Source organism: Podarcis tiliguerta (assembly GCF_965153285.1).
Source record: "Podarcis tiliguerta genome assembly, chromosome: 10".
In the NCBI taxonomy this organism is placed as follows: domain Eukaryota; kingdom Metazoa; phylum Chordata; class Lepidosauria; order Squamata; family Lacertidae; genus Podarcis; species Podarcis tiliguerta.
In genome coordinates this window covers 72,023,486-72,042,496 of record NC_139543.1, presented here as the reverse complement: position 1 = coordinate 72,042,496, position 19,011 = coordinate 72,023,486, and the positions used below count along the sequence as shown (strand labels likewise).

Here is a 19,011-nt window from a genome sequence, read left to right as displayed (position 1 = left end):
CGGAGGGGGGGGGGCGCCGGGCCCTCCCCCCTCCCCGCCGCCCGCTCCCCCCACCCCCGCTCAGTCACCTGCATGTGGATGCAGAGCGCTTACTGATCCCGTGCGCGAGGGGGGCTTTCCTTTCAACGGAGCCGCCTTAGCTTTGGGGTGGGGGCGGGCAAGAAGCCACCCTTCGCAAAGAGACTCTCTCTCTCTCTCCCCCCCCAACTAGGAGGGGGACCCAAAGGGAGAGGGAGGGAAGGTGCCCAGCGGTTGCGTGTTCGCGTGCATGTGGGGTGCAAAGGGGGGGGGGAGAGTGCACCGGGAGAGGGCGACTGTGGAGTTTCTTTCTGCTGTCACTCTCACCTTCTCCTAAAACTCCCCTCTGTTGCTAAGTAACTGTCTGTCATTAAAAAAAAAAAAGAGAGGGGAGAGGGAAGGGGGGGGTGAGGCAGAGCTGTGCTCCACTGCCTTGCTTTTAACAAAGCTGATGCTATTTCTCAATGGAAGAAAGAGAGGGAGGGAGGGAGGGAGGGAGGAAGGAGAGAGCGCAGGCAAATCCATCATTTTGGGGAAGGGGACCAGTATGGTGGTTGGTGGTGGGGAGAGGGGAGAAGAAAGCCCCCCCCCTGCCTGAGACAGAGCCCAGCGTGAAAGGCTGCTGTGCAAACCCTCCCTTCTCCACCTGGTCAAAGGATTCACCGAGCATGGCAGAGGAGGTTGCCATGCGTGGCTCTCGCACATGAGGTGTGCTGGCAGGTGCCATGCTTTCTCTCACACTCACTCACTCATGCATGCATGCACACTGCAGCAGAGACACACGCCCAACACCCACCCACGTTCTTGCACGCACCAGCCCCCCCCCCCACAGTCTCTCTGCCTGCCAGAGTTCTCTGGAATCCACACTCAGCTCAGGCACACACCCTCGGGTGGAAGCGCTGCTGCGGCCGGGGACCTGCGTGCTGCTGCCCTCTGCAGGGCTGTGCGAGTGGCGCAGGGGTTCAAAGGGCCACCTGTGAACCAGGTGTGGGAAGGAGGTAGGCAGACAGGGAAGGATGGGAGACTTCCGGGTGGTTTGCAATCAGATGGCAAAAAGGGTTCCTGGGGAGCAGTGAAGTGACTTTTGACACCTAAAACTGGACCGCTGGGACACAGAAAGCTAGCCAGGGGAAAAGAACCCACTTTGGTGCTGAAAATGAATTTTGGGTCTCAGGATGTGCTGAGAGACACACCTCACCTTTTAATTCTAGCTCTAACGTTTTCAGCAGAGACATCACCTTGCCAACAAAGGCCTGTATAGTTAAAGCTATGGTTTTCCCAGTAGTGATGTATGGAAGTGAGAGCTGGACCATAAAGAAGGCTGATCTCCGAAGAATTGATGCTTTTGAATTATGGTGCTGGAGGAGACTCTTGAGAGTCCCATGGACTGCAAGAAGATCAAACGCATCCATTCTTAAGGAAATCAGCCCTGAGTGATCACTGGAAGGACAGATCGTGAAGCTGAGGCTCCAATACTTTGGCCACCTCATAAGAAGAGAAGACTCCCTGGAAAAGACCCTGATGTTGGGAAAGATGGAGGGCACAAGGAGAAGGGGACGGCAGAGGACGAGATGGTTGGACAGTGTTCTCGAAGCTACAAACATGAATCTGACCTAACTGCGGGTGGCAGTGAAAGACAGGAGGGCCTGGCGTGCTCTGGTCCAGGGTGTCACGAAGAGTCGGACACGACTAAACGACTAAACAGCAAAACGTTTTCAGCGCTTGGTTCCAAGTGGCAGATCTTGGAGTTCCAGTAAAAAGGAAAGTAGACCTGAAAAGGCTGAAGCGTGCCAATTTTCCCCCAACCCCCCGGGTAAAGTTTGTTTGTTTGGGTTGGGATGAGTCTCTGTGGAAGAAAACCCAGCCTCCATGCTGTGGTCAGGGGGCAAAGTTTCATTCAAACCCCTGTTTATCAAGACAAGGCAATTTTTCTGGAGAAGACCCCCACCAGCCAGACTCTCTTGAAGCCGACGGCTAAGCTGTTCTGTCTACAGACAGAACTTGCCAGCTTTTATAGGGATGAGAAAGTTATTGCAACGTGGTTAATAAGCAACCATAATAAACTAGCTTTGCAGGAAAAACACAGGTCAAAAAACCTCAGGTATTCTATACTTCCTCCAGTCTTTCTCCCATCTCCCTGCTGGCTCCTTTTTGCACTCTAAAAGAGGTAAGGTAAAGGTAAAGGTAAAGGACCCCTGGATGGTTAAGTCCAGTAAAAGGCGACTAAGGGGATGCAATGCTCATCTTGCTTTCAGGCCGAGGGAGCCGGCGTTTGTCCACAGTTTTCTGGGTCATGTGACCAGCAGCATTAAACAGCTTCTGGCACAACGGGACACCGTGATGGAAACCAGAGCACACGGAAACACTGTTTACCTTCCCGCCACAGCGGTACCTATTTATCTGCACCACCCGTGTCCCTTCTAAAAGAGACAGGGCCTTAGGACAGGATTTAGCAACCGTTTTCAGCCATGGGCCGGTCCACCATCCCTCAGATCATGTGGTGGGCTGGACTATGGTTTTTTTTGGGGGGGGGGGGATGAAAGAATTCCTGCGCCCCACAAATAACCCAGAGATGCATTTTAAATAAAAGGACACAGTCTACTCATGTAAAAACACACTGATTCCTGGACCATCCGCGGGCCGGATTTAGAAGGCGATTGGGCCGGATCTGGCCCACAGGCCTTAGTTTGCCTACCCCTGATCTACTTGCACTGGTGTGCTTTCAAACTGCTAGGTTGGCAGGAGCTGGGACAGACCAACCAGAGCTCACCCCATCATGGGGATTCGAACCGCCGACCTTCTGATCAGCAAGCCCAAGAGGCTCAGTGGTTTAGACCACAGCACCACCCGTGTCCCTTCTAAAAGAGACAGGGTCTTAGGACAGGAACAAACTCAGGCCTATTGCAGCCCAAGGTCTTCGCAGACCCAAGACCCCTCCATTCTCCTTCCACAGTCCTTGGCCAAGCCAGCAGTCACCTCCAAGCCTTGCAAGACTCCTAAGGGCGATCCATTCATTTCTCTTGTTTTCTTCAAATCTTCGGCCTTTGGGGCAACCTGATCAGAGGCCGACCAGATGCCCCACAGCAAAACTAGCAAGCAGGATTTCTGCACAAGACCCCTCTTCCCAACCTGTGGTTTCCAGCATGGGATTCAGAAGCATTGCTGCCTCTGATTGGGCTGGTAGCCATTGATAGCCCTCTCCCTCCTCCAGGAATTTGCCTAATACTCTTTCAAAGCCATCCAAGTTTGTGGCCATCACTGCCTCCTGTGGCAGGGAGTTCCATAGTTTAACATGTGCTGCGTAAAGAAAGACTCTTTAAAATCTGTCCTGAATTTTCCAACATTCAGGTTCCCTGGATGATACTATTGGGATACTATTGGGAAAGCGTAATGCTGGTGGTCAACAAAAGAGGTTCAAAGACTCTCTCGAGGGAAATCTTAAAAAATGTAGTATGAACACCAACAACTGAACACCAAGCGCCCCAGTTGGAGAAGAGCCTTGACCAAAGGTGTCAGGGGCTTTGAAGACACTCAAACTCAGGACGCAAGGGAGAAATGTGCTAAGAGGAAGGCATGCTTGGCAAATCCTCACCGGGATAAACTCCTGCCTGGAAACCAATGTCCCCACTGTGGAAGGACATGTGGATCCAGAATTGGCCTCCACAGTCACTTACGGACTCACTGTTAAGACTGTGTTCATGGAAGATACTTGGCTACAAGTGAACGCCAAAGAAGAAGACTATTGGGTTCCAATATTATGAGAAAGAGAAGGTGGGTCTCTCTCTCTCCTTTTTCTGCATGCCATGTATACTTTTATAAATTTCTATCATGTGCCCCTTACTCGCCTTTTCCCTAATGCTGCAAGCTTTTCCCTTTACCCCCTTGATAATTTTGCTTGCCCTTTTCCAACTTTGCAATATCCTTTTTGAGCAGAGGCAACCAGAACAGTACACAGTCCATTCAAGATAAAGCATGTGCCTCCTGTCTGCACTTTCCGGAAGCAACTGAAATTATTTTTGTTCTTTTTCACAGCTGGGTAAATGGGCCTTTGCTATGAGCGCCTATTCTGCATGGTTTCAGTTTTGCTGAATAACAGTAGCAACAGCAACAATATTCAGAAGGCACATTGAAGAGGTTTGAAGGAAGCGGCTGTGCAAAAACTGTGATCCGTAATTCACTGTCTGTTTGCTGCCTCTGTACATGCCTAGGAGGTACCTGTGGCTGCAGCAAACACACAAATGCCCTCCAGCAGTTCTGCTGATGGGGAGGTCTGTAAAGTGACCGCCAGTTTCCCAAGCTTCCAGCCAATCCATCAATTGATGTCTTGCGTTTGAAAACCATTTCCTGAAAGACCTAGATTGACTCCCAATACGATTCCAAGCACAGTTCAAAGTGTCAGTGCTCACCTTGAAAGCCCTAAACGGCCTCCGCCCTGTATACCTGAAGGAGAGTCTCCACCCCCATTGTTCTGCCCATATGCAGAGGTTCAGCTCCGAGAGCCTTCTGGCGGTTGCCTCCCTGTGAGAAGTGAGGTTACAGGGAACCAGGCAGAGGGCCTTTTCGGTGGTGGCGCCCTCCCTGTGGAACGCCCTCCCATCAGATGTCAAGGAAATAAACAACTACCTGACTTTTAGAAGACATCTGAAGGCAGGGAAGCTTTTAATGACTGGTGTTTTAATGTATTTTTAACCTCCTGTTGAAAGCTGCCCAGAGTGGCTGTGGAAACCCAGCCATATAGGCGGGGTACAAATTAATAATAATAATAATAATAATAATAATAATAATAATAATATAATTCCCAAGTCAGTTAATAAAAAAGAGTGCAGGGGTCAAGGGCAGTGACCCTCTAATGATCCCGAACCAAATGAAATTTCCCCATAACCAAGCCCAACCTTCCCCAACCGGATGTCTTCCAGATGTTCTGGACCACAAATGCCCACCGCTGGCCGAGGCTAATGATGGGAGCTGTGGTCCAGAAGATCTGGGAGGTCCCAGGTGGGATGGAGGGTTTGATGCCTGGATCCTGCCCTTCCGCTCTTGCTAGAACAGGCAGATCACCCCACAGCTGCCTTCGACTCCAGCCTCAGTTGACTTGAAGCCGTGTTTTTTTGGGGGGGATATGCGAGTCTACGCCGACATATCGGTTGCCGTGGAAACCACGCCAGAGTACTTCAAGGATCAGAGAAGCAGAGGGAGAAGAGGAAATTGACAAAGGAGGAGCCTGTGGAGGAAGGAAGAGGCGCTGCTCTCAAACGGAGGAATGTAGCAAGCGCCTTCATCTAAGACTTTGCTATCTGCACAGACGGACAGCAATGACTCTCCAGGGCTTCAGACTCAAGAAGTCTCTCCCAGCCCTGACTAGAGATGCTTTTGGGGACTGAACAGATGCCAAACTGCTGAGCTATAGCCCTTCCTCTTGGGAGGAAGGGCAGGGTGGATAAAAATCAATGGTTTTTAAAAATAAAAATCGGATTTTTTTATTATTTAAATTGGATATCTTTGATTTAAATCGGATTTCTTTGATTTAAATCGGATTTCTTTGATTTAAATCAGATTTTTAAAATAAAATGCTCTCGGAGGAAAAATCTTTCTTAAGATAGTTTTCTATTGAAGTTACATTATAGTCCAAAGGCTATTCATCAGGAAATAAGGATTTGTTATAAGTTTTCATGTGGGCTAAAACTCAGTCTAAGTTGTTTTTTTTTTTTAATTGTTTAACCGCATTAGTTAACAAACATACATACATATGCTATTACGTTATTGTTTTAGTTAAATAATTTCTTTAACTTGTCATTAAGGAAATGATTATTTTTCTCCTGCCAATAAAGCACAGCAGAAAAGTTGTCCAAATATAAACAGTGAACTTATTAAACCTCCCAACGATTTCATAATTATGTGCCTATGTATTTCTAATAGTATAAACAAATCAGTAATTTTTGATATAACGGTAAAAACTACTCTGAAAATCTATTATTCCAAAACGAAATCTTCATCTGGTTGTAAATATTAAGGTGATACCAGCAAGAATGAGTCTTTCCGTAAAAATAAAATAAAAAATGACTGAAATCAAGTCTTACTGACTAGTGACTTAAATCGTGATTTAAATTGATTTGATTGACATCAAGTCCACACTGAGGAGGGGGAGGAATAGGGAGCAAAGGCCAAAGTCAAGAGCAGACCAGAGCTTGCAGACCTGGTGCTACTTCGCAGAATCATAGAATCACAGAACTGTAGGGTCGGAAGGAACCCCAAAGGTCATCCAGCTCAACCCCCTGCAATGCAGGAATCACAGAGCCCGGAACAAGGCTTTTCCAACCTGGCACCCTCCAGGTGTTCAGGGGCTAAAATTATCACTGGTTGGCAAAGGCAGCTCTGAGCAAACGGCCGGCATCCGTGTGCATCGGGAGACGATGGAGGAGAGCACCTTGGGGTGAAGTCAAGGTGTTGGGAGCTTGCAGCACCTGCTGTGGCTGCAAAGACCAACAGGGGAGAGACAGGTTTTGCTGCAGGTGGGGCAGAGCTGCGCTGCTGCTGGCGCATTATGCCGTTTCTTCTGACACCCAGCTCTAAGGTAAAGGTAAAGGTACCCCTGCCCGTACGGGCCAGTCTTGACAGACTCTAGGGTTGTGCGCTCATCTCACTCAAGAGGCCGGGAGCCAGCGCTGTCCGCAGACACTTCCGGGTCACGTGGCCAGCGTGACAAGCTGCATCTGGCGAGCCAGCGCAGCACACGGAACACCATTTACCTTCCCGCTAGTAAGCGGTCCCTATTTATCTACTTGCACCCGGGGGTGCTTTCGAACTGCTAGGTTGGCAGGCGCTGTGACCAAACAACGGGAGCGCACCCCGCCACGGGGATTCAAACCGCCGACCTTTCAATCGGCAAGCCCTAGGCACTGAGGCTTTTACCCACAGCGCCACCCACGTCCCTGACACCCAGCTCTACCTCTCTTTCAAATCAGAACCAGTGAAGGCGGTGAAGGTTCTGTGTGAGTGCCTGGAGGGGGTTGGAGGATGGATGGCGGCTAACAGATTGAGGTTGAATCCTGACAAGACAGAAGTACTGTTTTGGGGGGACAGAGGGCGGGATGGTGTGCGGGATTCCCTGGTCCTGAATGGGGCAACGGTGCCCCTGAAGGACCAGCTGCGCAGCCTGGGAGTCATTCTGGACTCACAGCTGTCCATGGAGGCACAGGTCAAATCCGTGTCCAGGGCGGCTGTCTACTAGCTCCATCTCATATGCAGGATGAGACCCACCCTGCCCTGAACTGGGAAGGGTGGGGTATACATAAAATTATATCATCATCATCATCATCATCATCACAGGTATCATGTGGCAAAGGGAAAGTTAGACCTGGATGGCTGACTAAGAATCATTCCCAGCCAGCCTGACCAATATTCAGGGCTGTTGTGAGTTTTAGTCCAAAATACCTGGGGTGGGGGGGGGAGGCATCAAGTTGTGGGGAGGCTGCTCTGATGAGGAGGGCAGCCCCTGCCCCACCAGAATACAAGAAACCAGCCAGCCATGGCCTGCCACTTTCCCAGGGACACGAGAGTAAGCCTACTGTCTGCTGGCGAGGACCCGGAGGCTGTTGCTCTCTCCTTCCTCCACCTCTCCTGAGCCCAGCTCCATCCAGATGGCCCCGTGAACAGTCACTCCTTTAATCTCTCCTCCTGGAGAGCTAAGCCTCCTGATTGAGTCAAAACAATCCCTAAATTATCTGCTTATTCCCAGCGCCTTCATTTCCAGGCCTGATCTCAGATCGCTTCCGCCCGTCCGTCAGCCAGACTGAGACTTATCAGCTGCAGCAAAGGAACGGAGGGCTTCCCTCCTTTGTGGACTCCTGGGTTCTTCGGTCTCGATGTTTCCCCCAAACCTTAGGGTGGCAATCATGCAGGAAGACTTCCAGAACAGAAAAATGGTATGGATCAGGGCAATGACCCATCTTCTCCAGCACCCTGTTTTCACAGGGACCAACCAGACGCCCAAATGAGAAACCCACAAGCAGGATTCGAACCCAAGAGAAACTCTCCTCTCCCGTGGCAACTGGTATTTGGGAGCTTTGCTGCCTCCAGCTGTGGAGGTGAAACATGGTTATTCTGACTAGTAGCCATCAATAGGCTTCTCCTCCATGTATTTCTCCAATCCTCTTTTAACTCCTCAATGGCAGCGGCTTCAAAGCATCATTGAAGGCTGTTTGAAAGTCCTGTTGCAAAAAAAGGTCCCCACCCTGCTCTTTCAGAGCCCGAAAACCAGAGGTTGAAAGTGCAGTGCAGTAGGACTGTTTGCAAAAGGGCTTTCAAACAGCCTCATGCTCAGCTGTTCCCAGGAGGGGAAGAGGGGTGTACAGTGAAGCAGAGCAGGATTTAACCCCTGGCTATCAGCTGATGAGCACTGCACACATCTGGGTGGCAATGGGTGGAATAGCTGAGAGAGAGAGAGAGAGAGAACAGGAGCAAGTCAGGTGTTCTGAAAGCCCATCTCCAGACCAGTCCTGAGGGCAAGGATCTGTAAAGAGTTTTATTGTTCTTCCGGTGATGGGGACTTAAGAGGTGTTGGGAAAGGTGTCTGATAAAGGGACCTCATGTTGAACTTGTGTCACCCTTGTAGACCCCTCCCCATTTGTGACATGCTAGTGATGTAGTGATGATGTATCAGTGATGCTGCTCAAAGTGTATTCTTGGGGGAAAGAGGGAAGTTTCAAAAGAGGAGGTCACCCCATGCTCAGGGTTCTTACTCCTGTGGGGACCTGTTGTGCAACAATAAAGATCATGGTCTATTGACTGCTGCTTTGCTGGAGCTTCCTTCTTTTACTGACCGCATGGACCCACAGGGGACTTGCACCCCGACGAGCTGGGCTGTTGAGTAGTCTCTCACCCAGGAATTTTTCCCCTTAACAGAAGGAAGGTGAGATATAAAGGAAGTAACAAAAAAGTAGCTAAAAGTAGCCAGAAAGGGAGACAGTGGAGTAAATCAGGGATGAAGTAGAATGGGGCTGCCACCAAGAATGCCCCGCCATGTGTCACCAGCCTAGAACTGGCACAATGCCAACACCCATGGAACATCCTAGCAGGTTTAAGCGCCTTGGGTAGCAATGCAGGTGGTAGATCTAGATGTCTGACGCTACGATTCTTTGATTCTGTGCTCCACGTTAGCTCTGCCACCTCGGAAACGTGACTTCTCTTGTACACACCACAAAGCTCTCCCCGCCTTCTAGGTCGATGCGACGTGGAATGCAAGATTGCCAACTCAGAAACAAGATTCACACGAGGCTCCACACACTCACACTCACACCTGGCACCATTGTGGAAGGAAACCTGCTCTGCCAGCCCACAATTGCCCCACGGACCACCCTTTCCTTGGAGTGGAAATCCTGGCTGCAGGGCGGTCACTATATGCCAGGAGGGTCCTTACCTGTGAGAAGTGAAGTTGTCATATGAGCCCACAGTGTAGTGTCGGAAGAGCCTTTTGGTCCTGTCTTCTCGGGTTTCTGGAAGGAAAGAGCAAATGTTTCTCAGAGACGTTGAAAGTCGGGAAGCACCAATTTCAACCCTATCCCTACCCTCACCCCCCATGGGATGTGCTCATCCCAAGCTCTTGGTGTTTATGAAGGTCCACCTGGAGATTCTAGGGACAGGTGGGGAGATGTGTCTGGAGGGGATGAAACCCCAGGGATGTGGCGAAAGACTGGCAGGGTCACTTCCTTGGGCACCCAACTCCTGTGCTTCTACTACTCGGATGCATGTTGCCATCTCGCCAAAAGCGGGCCAAATTGAGAAGTGGGCACGTGGTGAGCAAGTCTTGCCCTGCACTTAACCCCCCAGCCCCCAATGTGACAGATCACATCCAGAGAGATTCACATGGACTATAACTGGCCTTTAAACCAGCATGATAGCTGCTGCTGCTGCCACAATGGTGCCAGGGTAGCTATGGAACAAGAAGAAAAATAGGAGGGGAGGGATAGGGGCCATTGGCAAACTGAATATTAGGTTTGCACCAACAATTTCTACTTTTAATCTCAAAACTCTTTGATGTTCCACCTGTTGGTTTTACACGTGGGCTTAATGTATTGTTTTGCATTGCATTTGCTTTTTATTCCCGCCCCCCTGCACAATGCCATGGTAATTCGGAAGGATGGGTTTATAAACCCTGCAAAGAAATAAGTAAATGGTTAGTATCGGTGGGCTGCCTGGAAGGTTGATTCCCTGAGGAAAGCCACACCAAGTTCTGCCACCAGGCTAAGCCGGAGGGCTCTGTCTGCGTGGCTGACCTAAGTGGGCGTGGTGTGTGCCCTCCAAGGAAGGAAGTGAGTCTGGCCTGGACCAGGAATGCTGGGAGAACGTTCAGGACCCCTAAGAAGTGGAGACCCTCAAGCCATGAGCTGGAGCTTGAGAAAGGCTGCAACCGAGTCTCTGGAAGTTGATGTCTTTGATGTGCAGCCTGCAGACATGGAACAGGAGAGTTGACCTGGAGCAAGACCTCACCAACAGCCCCGACTCCTCAGCACTCCAAAAGCTTTACTTTTTCATCTCTTGACCATGCTGAAGCTCAGATGGATCAAGGACCAGTGAGAAAAGCTTCTTAAGTTTCCTCTCTGGCAGGCCAGCTGTCTGGTGTCTCCAGCAAAGGGGTGGCTCGGATCATCATGGAAAGGCAGGAAGGAGCAGATGTTTGGGAGAAGTGAGGAGGAGAGAAGATTCATGGCTGGCTTCAGCGATCTTGGTTTGGGAGTTGCTTCTCATCGTTCACCTAGCTGATGTGAGGTGGCCTCTTCTGCTCCTGGAAAAAGGATGCTATTGACCGATGCAGAGTCCAGGCAGCACAGTCCAGGCAGGCAGGATGAGGCCCCTTCTGAAGCCACAACACAGAAGCTTGCTTGCTCCCCATTTCCTTCTCCCGGAACTCGTCCATGAAATCCAGGCCGCTTGCTCCATGGGAAGGAGCCATTTTCGAAGGAGAGCTGTTCAGCTTGTGAGAAATGGTTGGCGAAGCACAGCACGGCTCCAGCCCTCGCCCTCTGTGCCACAGAGAAACAGGGGGGCATCATGGAGCATTGGAGCTCGGACTCCAAAGTCCTTTGGGGTGGCATTTCTGAGGGCAAGAGCTTTCCTGGCAAAGTCTAAACGCAACTCCGGCAAAAGTGACCGGCCCCAGACTGCAAGCAGAGAGGTGCCATTCCCCCTCGCCACCAGCAGGTGGGGCACTTCCCCTACTCTGGAGAAAGCACCTGGGCTACTGCTTCTGAAGTGTTTAACCTGCTTACCCTCAGGTCTCTCATCTCCGCATCTCCGATAATAAGCGGCCCTTTGAGCAAACAGATGTTCCAAATGGAGGCCAGCGCCAGCCAGGCCTGCGAGGGCAGGTGAGGTCAGACGGCAGTTGGTTCTGAGAAGGTATCTGCAGCTGTGGCCAAGTGGAAGGGCAGGAATGTGCCAGGTTGCTGCTCAAAGCTGCCCAGGCTGCTGTGCCACACTTGGTGGGCACAAAAGAGATTGGGGCAGAAGGAGAGGGGCATCGCCGCCTCCAGCTTCAAGGAGCGGCAGCTTCCTTCCACACTATGCCAAGAGAGGATGAAACCTACCTCAATCGCATCTCATATGTGGGGCTTGGTTCCATGAGTTCTGTGTAGACTCAAAACACGCGTATACTCAAAAACTTTCCCCTTGCAACCATCCTTACTCTTTCGAAGCCCAGTAAGCAAGGCAGAAAGCTTAAAAGCTCTTTCTGCACTGAGCAAAACTTGCATGCCTTTAATTTCTGCAATTTCTGGCTGGCCTTCAACCACGCAAGGTTGAAATCGCACAAGTTAAATGTACGTAATTGTCAGGGGTTCAGGAGCAGAGTCACAGGAGAGGGAGGAAACGGAGAGCGAGGGGGAGGAGTCTGAAGGAAATGTCAGCGACGACAGTAGTCCGAGGTCTCTGAGTCTCTCCAGTGACTCGGAGGACTCACAGAAAGGGGCCCCCATAGTCAGGGCAAGGGGAGTGCCCAGGGGGGCACCTCAGGAAGAAGGGGCCAGAGGAGACTCAGAGAGTAGCAGTTGGAAATCAGGGCCCGCGTCCCCCCCAGAGGGCAGTAGGGGGGAGGAGTCCCAGGCATCGGGATCAGGTGGAGCGCTGCCAGCGGGAGAACATGAGGCAGGATTGACCACACCTCCGTCGGGGAGTGAGGAAACGGTCATCAGGAAAGTTAAACGCGCGCGCGCGCCAAGTTCAAATGTACAGGAGGGAGGCACAGTGGGCAGCCCGGGAAGAGAGCCAGGTCCTAAAGCCCGCAGAAGAGAGCGGGAGGAGTCAGGGGGGTCGTCATCGTCAGCCTCAGAGGAATCCAGGGAGACAGGGGCCCCGGAGGGCAACAGGACCCAGAGGAGAAAGAAGAGGTGGAGTAAAGCTAGAGTCTTAAACTGGTGTACAGGGGGCGGGGACTCAGAGGGAGCTTCGCCGGTCTAAAGTTTAGACGTAGGGATGGAGCGCTGCGGCGTGGAAATGGAAACTGTACTTCAATAAAGACTTTTGTACATAAATACCAGCCAGCGTTGGTCCTCTGTGAGCTGGGACCAGGAGCCAGCCCTGACAGTAAGCTCCCTCCCCTGAGAAGATTTTCCACCAAGAACCTCGCAACGTGAGTCGACGTAGCGAGGGGAGAGAAGTGGTGCTTTGCGAGCTCACAAGAATCAGACAAGATGACTACAGAACAGGAATGGACAGACCTGCGAAATGCTGTGGTTCAACTCAACGCAGAGGTGCGTGCCTCCAGAAAAAGGGAAGAAGAAATGGATACAGTCTGCAAGGATCTCCAAGCCAGGTTGGACATGCTTACTAGACAAGGGCAAACGGGAGCCAGACCAGAGGGCATAGGGCTGGGGAAAAGGGGGGGCAGCCTGGTATCGCATTTCGACGGGAGTTTACCACAGTACCCTAATTTCCGAGCAGACTTGCTCTTTGCGCTGAATCTGCTGGAAAAAGACTTTAGAGATGAAAGAGAAAAAGTGGGGTTTATCCTATCCCATTTGCATGGGGAAGCCAAAGCGTGGCTGAGAAATTTATGGAGAGATAATGATCCGGCGCTCCAAGACGCGGATGCGTTCATTAAAGCGATGGATGCATGTTTTTTATCAAAGATAGACGTCGATATTGCCAGAAGAGACATACATGGTCTCAAACAAGGCAAAGCCAGTGTAAGGCAGTATCATGCCCGCTTTTTTGCATTAGTCCACGCGCTGGGGTGGGAGAAGAATTCTGCTCCAGTCAGAGACCTTTTCTGGGAAGGATTGAATGCAAATGTGAAAGATGAGATTGCAAGAGGAGAGAGACCTAAGACCACTCAGCAAGTGGTTCAGAGGGCGCTGGAAATCGGCGTGCGTTTGGAAGAACGTCCATGGAACAGAGATGAAGGGCGTTGGGGACGCACACCAGCGAAAGCACCTCCCCTTTTTCCCAGAGAGGCAGCGCGTGCGCAATCCACACCCCCCCAAGGAGGGGGGGAAGAACCGATGGAGCTCGGAGGTGCCAGGGCTCAGTCAGCTACCAGAGCCCTAACGCCGGGAGCAGTCAAAACGAAGCCTCCTAGAGGGAACAGGAAGTGCTACATCTGCGACAGTGCTCAACACATGGCGAAAGAGTGTCCCCAGAGGCTCCACAAGCACACTGCAGCCTCGGCAACAGTCAAAGAAGCAACTCGACTGGGAACACAGCAACAGTTAAACGACAGAGTCTGGCTGGAGGAAGAGGCACTGGGGTCCAGTCAGACAAGTCCATGAAGCAATCCCCAGCACTTTTGCAGCCCACAGACCCCCTCCCACCCAAACCAGTGGTGCAGCTTACAGCGTCTCTCCAACTGCCCAGCGGCAGCACTCTGGAAGTGCCGATCACCATTGACTCCGGCAGCAACGCCGACTTTATAGGACTGGATTTTATTCAGCAGCACAATATACCACTGCTACCAGCCACGCTGCCCCTGAAGGTTGTCACGGTGGATGGCAGAGACTTGTTAGGGGGGCAGGTGGTGCAACAAACGCAGCCAATGGTGATGCGGATTGGAAATCACCAAGAGGTCATCAGTTTCAACGTCACCAAACTGTCGGACACGCCGGTGGTCTTGGGCATGAGTTGGCTGCACAGGCACAGTCCAGCATTGGCGTGGTACCAACGCCAACTGACCTTCGGTTCCTCCTATTGCGCGGAACATTGCATTCTTCCTAGCCCGGAAGAAGGAGGGGAAGACACGCAGCTACAATTAAGCACGCTGCAAGCAGTGCCACACAAGTACGCAGCGTTTTTGGAGGTTTTCTGCGAGAAGGAAGCAGACAAGCTGCCTCCCCACAGGCCCTATGACTGCCAGATTGACCTCCTGCCAGGGGCGACGCTGCCAGCCGGGAAACTGTATTCCATGTCTGAAGACGAGCTACAGGAGCTCAAGGAGTTCATAGACCTCAACTTAAAGCGCGGTTTCATCCGGGAGTCGAAAGCAGCGGGGGGCAGTCCTGTATTCTTTGTGAAGAAAAAGGACACGCCCCAAAAGAGGCTTGTAGTTGATTTCAGGCTCTTAAATTCGAAGACCAAGCCCACAGCCTTTCCAATGCCCAAAATAGATGACCTGCTTGCTACGGTGAGGAAAGGACGCGTTTTTACAAAGTTGGATCTGCGAGGGGCGTACAACCTGATTCGCATACGGGAGGGGGACGAGTGGAAGACTGCCATGTTCACGCCCCTGGGCACATATGAATACAGAGTTATGCCCTTCGGTTTACAAAATGGCGCCCACTGTTTTCAAGCCTTCATGCATCACGTCCTGGCGGGTCTCCTCTACAAGAAATGTGTCTGCTTCTTGGACGACATCCTGATATTCTCAGAATCTGAGGAGACAGGAAGTGCTACATCTGCGACAGTGCTCAACACATGGCGAAAGAGTGTCCCCAGAGGCTCCACAAGCACACTGCAGCCTCGGCAACAGTCAAAGAAGCAACTCGACTGGGAACACAGCAACAGTTAAACGACAGAGTCTGGCTGGAGGAAGAGGCACTGGGGTCCAGTCAGACAAGTCCATGAAGCAATCCCCAGCACTTTTGCAGCCCACAGACCCCCTCCCACCCAAACCAGTGGTGCAGCTTACAGCGTCTCTCCAACGAGGGGGACGTCAAGGAGGTTCTGCAGCGACTGCAGGAGCATCGGCTATACGCCAAGCTGGAGAAGTGCCAGTTCGACAGGAAGGAGGTGGATTTCCTGGGCTACAAGCTGTCGGACAAGGGGCTCGCCATGGACAGCGCCAAGGTTCGCGCAGTGTTGGATTGGAAGAGCCCGCGCAATCGGAAGGAGGTCCAGCGGTTTGTGGGGTTTGCCAACTTTTACCGCAAGTTCATCAAGGGGTTCGCGATGCAGACAGCGGCCATTACCGACACGCTCAGCTCCAAGAAGAAGAAGTTCATCTGGACGGAGCAAGCGGAGCAGTCCTTCCAGAACCTTAAGCGTCTCTTCTCGTCCGAGCAGCAACTACTGCATGTGAATCCCAGCAAACCGCTGAGAGTTGAGACGGACGCCTCAGACAGAGCCGTGGGCGCCGTACTGTTGCAGGAGGACCCGCATGGGGACTGGAGACCGTGTGCCTTCTACTCTAGGAAGCTCAGCAAGTCAGAGCAGAACTACACCATCTGGGACAGGGAGTTGCTGGCCATTCATGCAGCATTCAAGGCGTGGCGGCACTTCCTCATCGGGGCCAAACACACAGTGCAGGTTCGCACGGATCATAAGAACCTGGAGTACTGGCGCACGGCAAGGTTCCTGAACCAGCGGCACATCAGATGGGCGGAGTTCTTTGCGGATTTCGACTTCAGGATAGAATACATCCCAGGCGACAACAACATCATGGCAGATGCACTGTCCAGGAAGCCGCAATACCTCGAAGAAGCGGCGCCAGCAGCGGCCAAGCACATTTTCGCCCAGAAAGCGTGGGCGTGCGCTTCCGCAACCGTGGACCTGGAGGCGGTCCGTCGAGCACTGCAGGAGGACTCCTTCGCACTAGCCAAGATGGAGGACGTGCGCAAGGGCACGGCGAAAGACGACGAGTTCCAAATACGGGACGGATTGCTAATCCGCAGAGGAGCACTCTATGTACCGGGAGACGAACTCCGTGCGAAAGTACTGCAGCAGTTGCACGACGCGCCAACCGCCGGGCACTTCGGCAAGGAGAAGACGGCAGAACTCGTTGCCAGAGATTTCTGGTGGCCCAAGATGAGAGGGGAAGTCGCGGAGTACGTCTCGAGGTGCGACACCTGCCAAAGGGCCAAGTCAGTGCACAAACCTCCGGCAGGACTGCTCGAACCACTACAGACCCCGAGCGAACCGTGGGAGAGGGTGGCCCTGGACTTTGTCACGGATTTACCCAGCTCAAGGGGCAAAACGGCAGTGCTAGTGGTGGTGGACATGTTCACTAAAATGGCCCACTTCATTCCGTGCGCGAAGGTGGCCACGGCAGAACAGACCGCCAAACTGTTCATAGATCACGTCTTCAGGGTGCACGGATTGCCACGGTCTATCTTGTCCGACAGGGGGCGCCAGTTCATTTCGAGCTTCTGGCAGAAGCTGATGGGTTTCCTGAACGTCAAGATCAACCTAGCGTCGGCGAGACACCCGCAGACCAACGGACAAGCGGAGCGCGTCAACGCCATCATGCAGCAGTACCTGAGATGCTATGCAAATCAACAGCCGACGACATGGGTGGACTACCTGCCGCTCGCTGAGTTCGCTTACAACAACACGAAGCACGTGTCCACAGGGGTGACGCCGTTCTTCGCCAACAACGGGAGGCATCCCAGAACCTTCCCGGGATTAGAGAGACTGGGGGAGGGGGAGCCACAGGCAGCGGAAGTCTTGGCGGCGGAATTGCAGGAAGTCCACGAGCAGCTTGGGAGGCAGTTAGAGCTTGCAAAGCACGCATACAAACTGCAAGCTGACAAGCACAGGAGGGTTGGGGAAGACATACAGGTGGGAGACTGGGTGTGGTTAGCGGCCCACGCAGTGCCGACCAGGTCCTTAGCTAAGAAGAAACTCGGACATAAACAGCTAGGACCTTACCTAGTTGAGGCACAGATCAATCCGGTGGCCTTCCGGTTGACACTTCCGGAGGGATCCAGAATGCACCCAGTATTCCATAGGTCGGTGCTCACGCCCTACAAAGCACCTCACCGATTTCAGGCGCAGAGCACAGCACCAGACCAGTATAGGGAGATCCCCCCAAGGAGGGAGTCGCCAAGAAGGGAACCCATCAACCAGGTCACAGAGATTTTGGACTCGAGATGGGGGGAAGAGGGAGTAGAATATTTTCTCGCAAGGGAAGGTACCCCGGCCAGCGCCAACAGTTGGGTGCCGGACTATGCCCTGGACGAGCCTCTCCTCAAAGAGGAGTTTCATGCCTTGTTCCCACACAGGCCCATGCCAGCCGAGTATTTCGACGACTGGCTTTTCACACCCACGCTTTCTACCAGCACGTTCCAGGGATTCACCTCGGACGAAGAACCAGCATTAGAAACACGTTCACCAGAGGGCTCGCCCTCGGGGTTTGCCTCAGACCGCTCATTTTGGTGGGACAATCGAGGAGCGGAGAGGTGGCTGAGGGGCCCTTGGCAGGCAACGGACCCAGAGGGGAACGAGGGTGAGAGGGACATGGACGTGATGGGGGAGGACGTTGGGTTCGAGCATGGCGGCACGGAGATGGAAGCAGAGGAGAACGAGGTCGGCGAAGACACGGAGGACGAGCCAGATTTATCTAACTGGATGCACGCCACGGGGGACGAACTGTATCCACCATTCACCCCCACAACGACGGAGCGCCCAGCACCCCCGCAGGAGGAAGGGGAGGGGGGAAGGGGGGGCTTCGAGGGGGGGATGGATGTCAGGGGTTCAGGAGCAGAGTCACAGGAGAGGGAGGAAACGGAGAGCGAGGGGGAGGAGTCTGAAGGAAATGTCAGCGACGACAGTAGTCCGAGGTCTCTGAGTCTCTCCAGTGACTCGGAGGACTCACAGAAAGGGGCCCCCATGGTCAGGGCAAGGGGAGTGCCCAGGGGGACACCTCGGGAAGAAGGGGCCAGAGGAGACTCAGAGAGTAGCAGTTGGAAATCAGGGCCCGCGTCCCCCCCAGAGGGCAGTAGGGGGGAGGAGTCCCAGGCATCGGGATCAGGTGGAGCGCTGCCAGCGGGAGAACATGAGGCAGGATTGACCACACCTCCGTCGGGGAGTGAGGAAACGGTCATCAGGAAAGTTAAACGCGCGCGCGCGCCAAGTTCAAATGTACAGGAGGGAGGCACAGTGGGCAGCCCGGGAAGAGAGCCAGGTCCTAAAGCCCGCAGAAGAGAGCGGGAGGAGTCAGGGGGGTCGTCATCGTCAGCCTCAGAGGAATCCAGGGAGACAGGGGCCCCGGAGGGCAACAGGACCCAGAGGAGAAAGAAGAGGTGGAGTAAAGCTAGAGTCTTAAACTGGTGTACAGGGGGCGGGGACTCAGAGGGAGCTTCGCCGGTCTAAAGTTTAGACGTAGGGATGGAGCGCTGCGGCGTGAAAATGGAAACTGTACTTCAATAAAGACTTTTGTACATAAATACCAGCCAGCGTTGGTCCTCTGTGAGCTGGGACCAGGAGCCAGCCCTGACAGTAATGCATGGCCAAATTGTACCTGCTCTCCCCGTTCCCATCCATGCTAGCAAAAAGCGTAGCAGGATGCCCATATTCCACAGCTCTGCATGCAGAAATATTCTGTGGCCAGGAGGGGGTTTGCAAACTATTTCTGCTCATGGGGTATGTAGTCATAGAATCATAGAATCATAGAATCATAGAATCATAGAGTTGGAAGAGACCACAAGGGTCATCGAGTCCAACCCCCTGCCAAGCAGGAAACACCATCAGAGCACTCCTGACATATGGTTGTCAAGCCTCTGCTTAAAGACCTCCAAAGAAGGAGACTCCACCACACTCCTTGGCAGCAAATTCCACTGTCAAACAGCTCTT

At 52.7% G+C, this 19,011-nt stretch overlaps 1 protein-coding gene across 10 annotated transcripts in view; it reads right to left on the bottom strand.

Annotated features, from left to right (window-relative positions):
- SHANK3 (SH3 and multiple ankyrin repeat domains 3) overlaps positions 1-19,011 on the bottom strand; it is a 434,403-nt gene that overhangs the window by 77,824 nt on the left and 337,568 nt on the right. For all 10 annotated transcript variants that reach the window (XR_014502588.1, XR_014502589.1, XM_083401725.1 and 7 more), the window contains one exon: positions 9,434-9,509. Coding sequence is in view for 8 of the 10 variants with exons in the window: in XM_083401725.1 (XP_083257851.1) it covers positions 9,434-9,509 (76 nt within the window). In the remaining 2 variants the exon portion in view is untranslated. The remainder of the gene's footprint in view (positions 1-9,433; positions 9,510-19,011) is intronic.